At 34.3% G+C, this 13,861-nt stretch overlaps 1 protein-coding gene and 1 long non-coding RNA gene across 3 annotated transcripts; both read right to left on the reverse strand.

Annotated features, from left to right (window-relative positions):
- Window positions 1-1,451: 1,451 nt before the first annotated feature.
- On the reverse strand, window positions 1,452-3,263 carry LOC119575487. Its single transcript, XR_005228986.1, has 4 exons — window positions 2,262-3,263; window positions 2,000-2,106; window positions 1,757-1,850; window positions 1,452-1,623 (listed from the first exon to the last, which is right to left on the reverse strand). It is a non-coding gene; the product is annotated as an uncharacterized LOC119575487 (long non-coding RNA).
- Window positions 3,264-3,388: 125 nt separating this feature from the next.
- LOC119575488 (nuclear transcription factor Y subunit beta-like) lies at window positions 3,389-7,905 on the reverse strand. 2 transcript variants are annotated; one of them, XM_037923143.1, is made up of 2 exons: window positions 7,708-7,905; window positions 3,389-4,034 (listed from the first exon to the last, which is right to left on the reverse strand). In XM_037923143.1, the coding sequence occupies exons 1-2, from the start codon at window positions 7,736-7,738 to the stop codon at window positions 3,721-3,723; spliced, it is 345 nt and encodes a 114-aa protein (XP_037779071.1). In that variant the 5' UTR covers window positions 7,739-7,905; the 3' UTR covers window positions 3,389-3,720. The 2 variants fall into 2 exon arrangements, with proteins under 2 accessions (XP_037779071.1, XP_037779070.1); XM_037923142.1 differs by lacking the exon at window positions 7,708-7,905 and adding an exon at window positions 7,078-7,209.
- Window positions 7,906-13,861: the final 5,956 nt, after the last annotated feature.

Consider the following 13,861-nt stretch of genomic DNA (forward strand, 5'->3'; position numbering starts at 1 on the left):
AAACAATTATATAAATCATATAATAAATAAATATAAATTATATAAAGTTATAATAATAGTAATAATAATAATAAAAAAATAATGATAATAATGATAATGATGATAATAATAATAATAATAATAATAATAATGATAATAATAATAATAATGATAATAATAATGACAATAATTTCCCGCTGAGACAGTGGGAAATTCATATCGCGGTGTGTGTGGGAGGTACAATGTTCAGTGTCAGTAAGCGATGATGTGAGTACAGTGTTAATTCTAGAGTAATAAGGTAATCAAGTACTAAGAACTTATTTACTTTGAGTGCAGGAAAAGTTTAACAAATGGAGGTGGGACGTTGGGGAAGGGGGAGGAACGACACGCGAGGGGAGGTGAGTGAAGGAAGTGTGGTATCACACATGAGTTCGTGTGTTTGTTTGTTCGTGTTCTCTCGTGTTTTCTGCGAAAGTGGAATCAGTTGAGATTGTAGAATGTAATTTAAGAGGAATTAGTTATGAAGTGTGAGAGAAAAAAAAGAGAGAGAAAAAATCACGAATGGAAGTCTGCTTACGTGTAAATATCACTTGTTTACATTTATTTACATCTTCGCTTCCCTACTGAGTTTCATATATGTCTCCACTTCCCAGCTAGATGTATTATACTATCTTTTTCTCTCTCATACATACATACATATATACATACATAGATCATACAAACACACACACACACACACACACACACACACACACACACACACACACACACACAAACATGTGTATATAAACACATGTGTATTTGTATATATAGATATATGTATATATAACATATATGTATTCATACATACATACATATATGTATATATACACACTCACGTATTTGTACACGTGTGTGTGTGTTTGTGTGTATTTGTGTATATTATAGTCAACCTCCCGTCTTTGTCTTGATATCAGTATATAACCTTTCCAATTTTAACGTTAGAGATACTTTTTACTTGAGATTCGAAATAAACTGATTAAATTAAATTTAAGGTTCGAAATAAACAACACGTTATTGTATATATATATATATATATACCTGTTGGTGTATATAATAACTACATATACTAGTAAGAAGATACATCTTACATATACACATATATCCGTACATGTAACGATATACAATCTACGTATTTCTAAATATATATGGTAAATATTAACTAAAATACACACATGTGTTACATATATCAATATACATTATATATATATATATATATATATATTATATATATATATATATATATATATATATATATATATAATTTAAAACATATAATGTAAGGTAAATATAGAATCTAAATATATAATGTAAAGTAAATATTAGCATACAATCTAAATATAATCCTAAACATATAAATACATATTCGTGTACTGTATTATCAATTCGTAGCTTGTCAGTTATAGTACACAAAGTATTTATTACACAATAGACTAATGGAATTGTTTATTACACATATTTATATATATAATAATTACTAAATAAGCATTGGGTATATATGATCACACACTATGTAATAAAGGTATAGCTGTTGATCGAAAGGCAGTTGCAGAGCTCGCTGTGTGGAATGAATAACCATACGCCATCTCCCGTCGTCACCACCGGCTGTCAGGAAGAAACGATTTCATGAAATGTGACAGCTAATAAGAGATGCTTGTAAGGCGGATACGGGTCTTTCAGTGTAAGGTGGATACAAGTCTGCCAATAATTTTATAAGAAATCATCTTTCGATAATAACCTTAGTGGATGCCCACGATTATGAGTCCCTAATTCATCGTCATCGTCGTTATCACCATCATCATCGTCATCGTCGTCATCATCATCATCATCATCTGTGGAATAAAAGAGAAATACTATGTTTATTTCATATGTTACATGCCACATAACAATTCTTAGCAGATTATCTGTTTTCATCCTTTTCTTTTATATCAATCATATTATATGTGCACATTAGTATACGGAAATTTTTTTCTCCTATTACCTTTCTATAGCCATTAATAACCTCATCGTCATCATCGTCGTCGTCATCATCTATCTCCTCCTTCTCATCATCATCATCCTAATACTCCTCATCTTCATCACCACCATCTGTGGAATAAAATAAAATTACTATGTGTTTTCTACTGATTTCTCCCACATGTTACATGTATAACAATTCTTGACAAATATTTTTTTTTTCTACCCTTTTCTTCAACACTGATCACATAATATGTACACATTAGCATACAGTGATGCTTACTCACCTAGCATATTACAGTCGTTTCCTTCAACAGCTACTACTACGCCTTGTACAGGATATAATGTTTGTGCCTGTGTTGTGTGTGATACTTTATAAAGATAATATTTAAAAATACAATTGATATTACTATATAAGCAGTCACCGTCACCGCTACTACATTATTATTATTATTATTATTTTGTCTATATTAGCTCTTAATCTACTCCCATTGTGTTTATAGATTTTATCTGTTATCTTTACTCCATACAGCAATCCTCATAATTTTATATCGGATGCGTTTGGTACCATCCGTATTTTCCTCAAATCGAAGACAAGACGGACATAAATTCCAGACATACCCATGACATGTTAAAGTTCTAACTCTACTTTTTAAGATCAGTTTCAACAGTTCAGAACATGACCTTCTCTCTCTCTCTCTTTCTTTTGCATATGTCTGGAGTATTATTGAAAAGTAATGCAAAATCATGTATAGGGACTATAGGACTGGCAAGATACGCCATCACTATTCCTTCCCCGTTGTAATCACGCGCCGTTTCTTAATATCGTACTGGTTAATCCGTCTAAAAACATCAACATTTATAGGGGATATAAATTTATCTATATTTTTAAGCTGGTAAACATCTCCAAAGGAACAATTGCTATCAAAAATATTATCTACCGATGGGTATGCAGTGTTCCATTTTCTGTGCTTATCCACGTTTGTTATTTTCTTTCTGATCCTTCAGTTGTCGATTTTCTTCCCTATCCTACTAAATACCACCTTCTACCATTTTGATTTTAAAGAAAGGTGCTATCAGTTCACTTAACATAGATCTGAGTGTCTCGCCTGTTTCAAGTAAATCACCCTTTTCTATGAAGTCCGCAATTGCCATGTTACTGAAACAAAACAAAACAAAAAATTCTTCCTCATCATCATCGCCACCATCACCAGTTCAATGGCCAGCTCGAGTTGTTTCAACCGAAAATTCCCTTTCACCATCATCACCCCCACCACCATCACCACCACCACCACCAGCCACCACCCCACCACCCACCATCGTCAACATCATTTACTTATTTTTTTCTTAGAGGGGAGAAAGACTCTGAGTCGGATAATCGTTTAGAGATGGGAGGGACAGGAGTGTTTTCGACCCCCAGGCGAACCGGGACGATTAACTGCTGGTTGGAGAAAAGGTGGTGGGTCGGATTGGCTCAGTGTATTATTGTCATTAACTGTCGATGAGTCGGCTTGGTTAAATACATTATTTACTCGTGATCTTGAGATGTCTTGGGGTTGTACGTGGGGTGTAGGTGGACGTTGGTGGTGACTGGGTTGTTGGTAGGGTTGCTGTTGTTGTGACTATATTGATCATCAAAATCTTTTGTTGTTGTTGTTGTTGTAGGCAGGTTGTTGTTGTAGGTAGGGTTGTTGTTGGTGTTGCTGTTGTTGCTGCAATGCTAAGATAAGTTGTTGTGGTGCTAATTTATTGATTATAACAATCTGTTGCTGTTGTTGCTGCTGTTGTTGTTGCTGTTCCTCCTGGTTGTTCCTCCTGCTGTTGTGGTTGTTGTTCCTCCTGTTGTGGTTGTTGTTGTTCCTCCTGTTGTTGTAGGTAGGGTTGTTGTGATGCAAATATATTGATTATCAAAATCTGTTGCTGTTGTTGTTGCTGTTGGTTGTGGTGGGAAAATGTTAACAAGCAATCATTCAGTGTTTCCATGAATTCATCTTGTGCTGTTGATTCTGGTATTTGTTCTTGTAGTGGTTCCTGTTGATTCTCTATCACATCTCTTGTGTCTGAAAAAAAAAGTTATATATATAGACATACATATATAACACGCAAACACACACACACACACATTTTTAACGGTTATCCTTAAAACAGGCACTCCTATAGAATCTCTCTTACCCAAATAATATGGAACATGTGAACATAGTTGGGGTAACTTTTAAAAAAGTGTAAAGAAGATGCGCGTGCACTTCATAGATGTTGATATATGCTTAAAAACATACTTTAAAAGAAATCACACACACACAAAGTGATAAGGTAGCAGAATTAGTATTGAGGTCAAATAAAAAAATGTAGTATATACCCATCAAATGTAGTACATTACAAGGCTTTTTCTTATGTTAACTATAAACTTTTCTGCATTGTCGTGAATTAGCACAACGTTGTACCTTCCACTTCCATTTTTTTCCGTTAATTATCTCGATCTTACTTGATTATTTGCAGTGTAAACAGGAATCACTGTTAAGAATAAGCCCCATCCCTAACCAATTTACGTTATTTTTTTATTAACTGTATCGATGCCATTCATTCTAACCAACATGCATGTGTTTCTTATGCCTGCACTGATTGTAATACAGTAATAATCGTGTCTCCTGCCTTCCATACTCTTGTTTTGCCCAGTGAATATTAACTTTCCAGAGGTTGGAGAGAGCGAGTTCTTTCCATGGGAAGAGCATTTGTCAGCCATGTTCGTTTCCAATCATTAGAGAAAATATTCGTTATACAGACTTTCTTGTGAATAAATGCTGTTCATTCATCTACATATTTGGATAACTTTTTTCATATGAATATCTATAATGCGCATTCATAACCGTTATTTACATTTAATGCAAAACCATCGGAAGGAATGTGTGCATATGAAGTCAAACGGAATTCCTTCAAACAGTATTTACCGAATGAAAAGTATGTTTTCAGAGTTATCTAGCATGTTCGTGTTCGTGTTATATAATAGTACATGACTTCTTTCTACTTAAATTCCTTTACTTACGACAGACGGCCTAATAGGAATTAATAACAAATTTAATCCCTAACTGACATTATGCTCTGCAAAGGCTCATTTGAGACGATGGGTGGCTTCAGCAGAAAGACGTCACGCTTAGGCAAATCTGGCAGCATAACCTCAACAGCTCGCCTTAGTAACTGTAAAGCCTTTTCGTTAACGTTTACAATTGGAATGGCGTTACCGGAGGTCCTAAAATTACTCAAGTATATGTCCCGCTTCATCACATGAAGATGAACATATATAAATCTTTTATGAGGACACAGGAACAACATTAAAAACACAAAAAAAGCTCGGTATTCACTTGTACACAGAGAGTACGATAATAACAATATGGAAAAAGCTGAATAACTTATAGCATTCTTAAAAGCAATAAGAAATTTTATGCGCATGCCTTTCACACACATGTAAAAAGTTGTCGAATCACGCGCCATTAAAAGTTGTCCGGATCACACGCACACATATGATACTTTACTTACCACTTATGGCTTTCTTTAATTCGTCTTCCATTCTTGATCACAAATTATAGTACAAACGAGAAAAGGATTGAGGGAAAAGCGAGAGAGAAGTCATAATAAATGCTCATTTTCACTTACTCCCCCAACCGTAGACAACATTTCATACACTTACAAACTTTGTTTACTTCCCAACTTTAGGTAACATATCTCTCTCTCTCTCTCTCTCTCTCTCTCTCTCTCTCACACACACACACACACACACACACACACACACACACACACACACACACACACACACACACACACATACACACACACACTTAAAAAAAAACTTGTGACCTTCGAAAATCAAGTAATATTCTACACGCAAACAGAAAATAGATCATCAGATCTTCCTAACACTCCCCCTGTATACTGGAGTTGTCTCCGTCTCCTATAACTTAGTGCCCCTAATTAAACATGAGTTTTTTTCTCTGTCTCTGTAACTTAGTTCCCTTAATTAAACATGAGTTTTCTCCCTCCCCCAATAACTTAGGGCCCCCGATTAAAATGAGTTTTCTCCCTCCCCCTATAACCAAAATTCCTATTCCATCTCACAGTCTCAGACCACATACTCTTCTCCCTTTTACGACTTGAGCCTCCATCAGATCTAAATGTTGATCGTTTATTATCTGACAGCATCGTGGAGTTGTTTCGTTTTCACTCGTAATCAGCAAAATTACGACACACCCAAGCTTCTTTTTAGAATCAGAATCTAGACCATAGCAATTTCAATAGTGGAGCATATGAAGTTATAACCATAACACGATACGTGTGTGTGTTTGCGCGTGTATGTGTGTGTGTACGCGCGCTTAAGTGCATCAGTGTCTGTGTGTGTGGGTGTATGTGCGTGGGTGTGTGTGTATATGTATGTGTGTGTGTATGTGTATGTACGCGAGCTTATGTGCATACGTGCCACAAGTGGTGCGCTAGATCGGATATGACTCATGCATGAGTCATGCATACGTCACATGAGCAGCCTCCGGTGAAGCGGAATAGTGCCCTCAATACGCCACAGTTTCATGCATCTACACACTCGTAACAAGCTTTTCTAACACGTCGAGGCGAATAACATTTTAAAGAACTCTAAACTTCAAAAAAGTGTAAAGAAGATGTACGTACATTACAGAGATGTTGATTTATCTTTAAAAAATCACACTTTAAAAGAAATCACACACACGCCTGCACACAACACACAAAAGTGATAAAGAAGCTGAATTAATATTGAAGTCAAATAGAAGATGTAATAGAATTAGATTCGAGTATAGGCAATTCAACTTGTGACGGCGATAGGAACACAAATGATTCTGTGCGAAGAATTATGCTAACAGAATTACAAGTTGAAGAAGAAAGTATTCAAACGATACAGCAGTAGGAAAATGGTAAATTTTGTTAACTTAACACTGTGTGGGTGTAATGCCGATGAAATATAATAAGAGGAGAATATGACATAAAAGAGAAATATGAATGATAATACACTTATACAAAAGTTGTCGAATCACACGGCATTAAAAGTTGTCGGGATCACACGCACAGACATGACACTTTACTTACCACTTATGGCTTTCTTTAGTTCGTGTTCCATTCTTGATCACAAATAAAAGTACAAAATAATGATACAGTCGTAAGAAGATAACGGCAACAACAAGAAAGGGACGGAGGGAGAAGCGGGAGGGAAGGAATGATAAATGTTTCATTTTTCCCATACTCCCCCAACCGTAGGCAACATTTCATACACTCACAAACTTTAGTTTACTCCCCAACTCTGGGTAACATTTCTCTCTATCTCTCTCTCTTTCACGGCCGAGATTCGTGATATGTTATCTCGATATCAGGCTAGTAAGGAAACTGTAGCATGTCTCCATTGTACTGAATATAATCCTTTACCCTTTGAGACCATTTTTTCTACCAACGAGAAAACGTGTGACGACAATAAGAACACAAATAAGTCGGTGGAGAATTATGCTAACAAAATTACAAGTTGAAGAAGAAAGTATTCAAACGATACAGTGGCAGGAGAGAAAGATGGAAATTTGGGATTCAAACTTACATCTTGGGGGTTAAATGCCGATAGAATATATAATAAAGAGAAATATGAATGATAATACACTTATACAAAAGTTGTCGAATCACACGGCATTAAAAGTTATCCGGATCAACGCACACATATGATACTTTACTTACCGCTTATGGGTTTATTTAGTTCGTGTTCCATTCTTGATCACAAATAATAGTACAAAAGAAAAATATACTGAGGGAGAAGCGGGAGAGAAGTCATAATAACTGTTCATTTTTGCTTACTCCCCCAACCGTAGGCAACATTTCATACACTCAGAAACTTTTCTTTACTCCCCAACTCTAGGTAACATTTCTCTCTTTCTCGCTCTCTCTCTCTCTCCACACACACACACAAAGTGACCTTCGAAAATTAAGTAACATTCTACACGCAAACAGCAAAGAGATTATCAGATCGCCTTAACGCTCGCTAAGTAACATTCTCACGTATACAAATTATTATTCATACTATAATATTAAATTCAGCATTAGATTCATTAGTTAAACGATCACATTCCTTGTCAACAATTAATAGAAAAATCACCTAGACCATCTAATTATTACACAAGTAACTCTTGTTTACAAAACTTGGTGATCATAAAACTTAGTGCCCTTAATTAAACATGACTTTTCTCCCTCCCCTGTATATTGGTGCCCCTAATTAAACTTGCCCCTAATGAAACATGAGTTTTCTCTCTCCCCTTACAACTTATTGCCCATAATCAAACATGAGTTTTCTCCTCCCCCTATAACCAAAATTACTATTCCATCTCAGTCTGAGCCCACATACTCTTCCCTCTTACGACCTGAGCCGTCATCAGATCTAAATGTTAATCGTTTATTATCTGACAAAATCGTGGAGTTGCTTCGTCTTTTCACTCGTAATCAGCAAAATTGCTTGTGTGCCTACGTGCCACAAGTGGTGCGCTCGACGGAAATGCCTAATCTATGAGTCATGCAAGCAACTTCCCGCGAGGCGGACTAGTGCCACAGACTCATGCATCACACTCGTATGAAGCTTTTCTAACACGGCGAGGCGAATAACCTTTTAAAGATAAAAACCCAGTAAAATACTGACGGAAAGTTAATTTCTAGAGGAAACAACTTGTGACGACGATAAGAACACATATGAGTTGAAGATGAAAGTATTCAACGATAAAGCGGTAGGAGAGAAATATGAAAAATGTGATTCATCTACATCATTGGTGTAAATGCCGTTTAAAAAGTTCTTGGGGGTAAAATATATAAAGAGAGAAATTGAATGATAACCACTTATACAAAATTTCGAATCACACGGCATTAAAAGTTGTCCGGATCACACGCACACATATGATAGTTTACTTACCACTTATGCCCTTTCTTTAGTTCGTGTTCCATTCTTGATCAAAAATAATAGTACTATAGAATAATATACTGAGGGAGAAGCGGGAGAGAAGTCATAATAATGGTTTTTTTTTGCTTACTCCCCCAACCGTAGGCAAACTTTTTTTAAACTCCAAACTTCTGTTTTTCCCCCCAAATCTAGGTAACATTTCTCTCGCTCTCACTCGCTTGCTCTCGCTCTCTCTCTCTCTCTCTTTCACGGCCGAGATCCGTGATAAGTATCTCGATATCAGGCTAGTAAGGAAACTATAACATGTCTCCATTGTACTGAATATAATCCTTTATGTTTTGAGACCATTTTTTCTACCAACAACGAGAAAACAACTTGTGACGACGATAAGAACACAAATGAGTCTGTACGGAGAATTAAGCTAATAGAATTACAAGTTGAAGAAGAAAGTATTCGAACGATATAGCGGCATGAAAGATGAATAATGTAATTCAACTTACACTTAACCATGTAGGTGTAAATGCCGATAAAAATGTATAATAAAGATGAGAAATGTGATATAATAAAGAGGAGAAATATGAATGATAAAACACTTATGCAAAAGATAACAGCACTTAAAGGAGCTCCTTGTAGCTTGAATAGGCTATGTGTTAAATGTTGACAATTACGTCCACATGAATGAAAAAAACAAAGATTTATATTTATATAAAAGTATTTTTTTGATACCTAATAACATTATCATTATTTAAAGAAGCTAATATGTCTTAATAACATTTGAATTTCAATACTAAGAGTAACAATAAAAACATTTGACAGTAATGATATTAGTAAGTGGTAGGCGATGGTAGGGAAAAATATGGAGAACGTGGATAGCAAATTTCTAAAGTTCATAAAAAATAAGCTCTGGCTATGTCAGTGAAAGTAGAATGTGTACGAATGTATCTGTAGTAAAAAAGGGTGATCAATTTTTATTTGGGAAAAAATATTGTTTTTTGTATTATAAACAACTGAAAGTATTTATATACATTTTTAGATAAGACTAAAAACATAAAAATAAAAAACAAAGCAAAATAAATGGTCTAATTGAATGCACGATTTTAAAAAAGTAAAAGACAGTTTTTAAAAAATATATCTTTCCGTTGAAAAAGAATGGTTTCTGCTTGCAGGGCGATTTGCACCATCTGAGAAAAATAGTCTATTGGAAAATTCCCGCCCCGGTTTTGAGAAAAGAGGTTTAAAACCTTTTTTTTTTCTTTTTCCCACGCATGTAACAAAGTTAAAGTTATACCTTCCCCAAAAAAACCTAAAAATTAAAGAAGGTTCATAAAAATCAAATTTAATTTAGTATGGGCGTAAAGCACTTTAAAATGTTAGAGAAAAGAACCCCTGTTCCAATTTGGGTGTTTCCTATGTATGTGTTTGTCTGAAAATACTAAATTAAATTTTTATTTTTTGAAACGATTTCCCAATTTTAAATCTTTTTCTTTTTATGGCGAATTAAAAAAAATTTTTTATTTTTTAACGGTTGGGAAAAAAACCCCCGGGAAAGCCCCCTGGCCCCAAGGGGAAAAACCTTAAAAAAGCCTTTCCCCCAAATTCGAGAATCGTGTAAGGGGTTCGCATGAGACTCACTTTTCTCCCCCCGGGCCCCACAAATCAACAATCAAAACCAACAGACCGCCCTGGACCCCCAGAAAAAAACGATAGAACCCAGTTATTTTAAAAAAGTCAAAAAATTTAAACTCTCCCCAAAATCATTAGCCAAGAAGATTCATAATATCAATTTTTCCTGTATGAAACTAAAAATATGTACCGCGCACGGGGCACCTTGCCCAAAAAGTCCCCATTAAACCGATCTGTGGTTAAAAAAAATGAAAAACCTTTTTTACTATTAAAAAATATTTAAAGTATATTCAAAATTTTCCCCTAAATTTTGAAAATGGGGGGGAAACAGTGTTCCAAAGTGGAAAGTTTCTGGAAAAGTCGAATTTTGGGGTAAGTTTGTCTTTTAAAAAAAAGTACGATTTGTTATCTATGAAAAAATCATCCAATTTTTTTTCTTTGTGGGGTTTTGAACTGTAATAAAAAAAATTTTTGTTTTTAATTTTTAAGCCATTTATGTTTTTAAAAATTGAACGAAGAAAAATTTTTCAGCCAAAAATTTCTTGTGTTTCCTAAGTGCCCAAATTTGGGGCGCTCGACGGAAATGCCAAAACTATGAGTCATTCAAACAACTTCCCCCGAAGGGCGGGCTAACGCCACAGTCCAAAGCACCCAACTCGTAATGAAGCTTTTCTAACACGGCGAGGCGAAAACATTTAAAAGATAAAAAGCGGAAAGGGAAACAAATGTTCAGGAAAGTTAATTTTTAGAAAAAACCCTTGTGACAAAGATAAACACATATAGTTGAAGAAAAGTATTCAAAAGATACAGCGGTTAAAGGGGAGAAAAAGAATAAAAGTGTTAATCTTACAAACTGTTGGTGTAAATGCCGTTTTTTAAAAAGTTGGTGTAAAAAAAATAATTTAAAAAGGGGGAAAAAAATGAGTTTATAAACCCCACTTATACAAAAGTTGTCGGTCCACGGCAAATTAAAAAATTGTCCGGAAACAAAACACACAACTAAGATACTTTTTCTTACCAAATTTTGCCTTTCTTTAGTTCGTGTTTCCCTTTTTGATCACAAAAAATAGTACAAAAGAAAAATACTGAGGGAAAAAAGCGGGGAGAGAAAGGATAAAAAATGTTCCCTTTTTGTTACTCCCCCAAAACCGTAGGCAAAAATTTTTTTTTTACACCCCACAAACTTTTGTTTTTTCTCCCCAAAATCTAGGAACATTTTTTCTCGCCCCCTCCTCACTGCTGCTCTCCTCTCTTCTTTTTTTCCCCCGGCCGGGGGGGATTTCCCTGATATGTATCGATATCAGGGCTAGAAGGAAAAAAAAAAAACATGTCCCCCCCCCAAATTTTACTGAAAAAATAATCCTTTTTTGTTTTTAGACCATATTTTTTTTTCTACCAAAAACGAGAAAAAAAATTGTGACGACGATAAGAAACCCCAAATGAAATTTGTACCGGGGAATTAAAACTAAAGAATTCAAGTTGAAGAAGAAAATAAATTCCCCAACGAATAGCGGCATGGAAGAAATAATGTAAATTTAACTTCACTTAAAACCCTGTTTGGTTTTAAATGGGCCCATAAAAAAGTATAAAAAGATGAGAAATGTGATTTTAAAAAAAAAGGGGAAAAAAATGAAAGATAAAAACCCTTATCAAAAGATAACAGCCCCTTAAAGGACTCCTTTTACTTTAATAGGCTATGTTTAAATGTTTGAAAAAATTACGTCCCCAGAATGAAAAAAAAAAAAAATTTAATTTAGAAAAAATTTTTTTGATCCCCAAAAAACATTATCATTAAATTTTAAAAAAGCCTTTTATTCTTAAAAACATTTGAATTTCCAAAACTAAATTTAAAAATAAAAAACATTTGCCCGTAAAAATAAAGTAAGGGGGTAGGCATGGGGGAAAAAAAATTGGAGAAAAGTGGTACAAATTTTTAAAGTTTATAAAAAATAACTCGGCTATGTCATGAAAAATAAATTGTAAAAAATGAATCTGTAGTAAAAAAGTGATTTAATTTTTGTATGGAATTAATTTTTTAGTATTATTAGCAAACTGATTTTTTTTAAAATACATTTTAAAAAAGAAATAATAATAACAACAAAAACCCAAAATAAATGGTGCTAATCGAAGCACGATTTAAAAAGGGGTAAAAAAACCTCTTAAAGGTTTATCTTTCCGTGGAAAAAAAAATGTAATGCTTGCAGACGATTGCACCATCTGGGGAAAAAAGTTATAGGGTTTTCTGCCCCATGTTTGGGGAATAGAGTAAAGCCCTTTTTTTTTTTTTCTTTTTTTTCCCCAAAAGGCCCTTTACAGAGTTTTAAAATTTTATAAACTTCCAACCCTTAGCCAAAACTTTAAGGTTCATAAAATCAATTTTATCAGTTGACGTAAAGCATGTAAAATATGTTTTGAGATAGATACACTGTTCCCCAAATGGGGTTTTTTCATATGTCTTTGGGGTTTTTTCTTGAAGTACAAATTAAATTTTTATTTTTGAAAAGATTTTTAATTGTATAAAACTTTTTGTGGTTATGAAAAAAAGAAAATGTAATTAAAACAACCCTTTTAATTTTTTTTTATGTCATTTATTTTTTTTGTATATGAAAGGGAAAAACGTACAAAATTGGGTTTTTTAAAATTGCTGACATTTAAATAAAAATTTTTTCACACACAAAAAATTTTCGAATCCCCCCAAAGCTGCGATATATTTTTTTTTTGGACGGGAGCAAAGGGTTTTAAGGGACCTAAGCTCCTCCCCCCATTTGGAAACGAGTAGCTTCGCATGGGGGCCCCACTCTCTCCCGGGCCGCCCAAAAACGTCAACCCAACCTTCTACTCCCCAACAAAAAACCCCCTGGGTCAGAAAAAAAACGATAGAACCCATGTTATTTGATAAAATCAAAGTTTATCTCTCTCCCACTCATTAGCCCCCCCTGCTCCAAAAAAGATTTCCCTCAATTTTTCCCGTTTGATAACTAAAAAAATGTAAAAAAACCCCGCACGGCACTTGGGTTTTGAGGCACATTATTTCCCGAAACTGTAGTTACAAATGTTTAAAACCCTTTTTTTTTTTTACTTTAAATTTTTTTAAAAAAATTAATTTTATTCAGTGCCATAAAAATTTTGAAAAAGGGGGAAAAAGTGTTTCCCAAGTGGTGTTTTGATGTCGAAAGGAAATGTTTGTCTTGCGTTACGGGTTTGTTATCTATGAAAAAATTCAACATTGTTTTTTTGGGTTATGAGACTTTTAATAAAACAATTTAATTTTTTTTTGAAGCCATTTCATCTTAAAATAAAAAGACACGAAGACATAATATAAGTTAA

Source organism: Penaeus monodon, chromosome 7, assembly GCF_015228065.2.
Source record: "Penaeus monodon isolate SGIC_2016 chromosome 7, NSTDA_Pmon_1, whole genome shotgun sequence".
NCBI lineage: Eukaryota > Metazoa > Arthropoda > Malacostraca > Decapoda > Penaeidae > Penaeus > Penaeus monodon.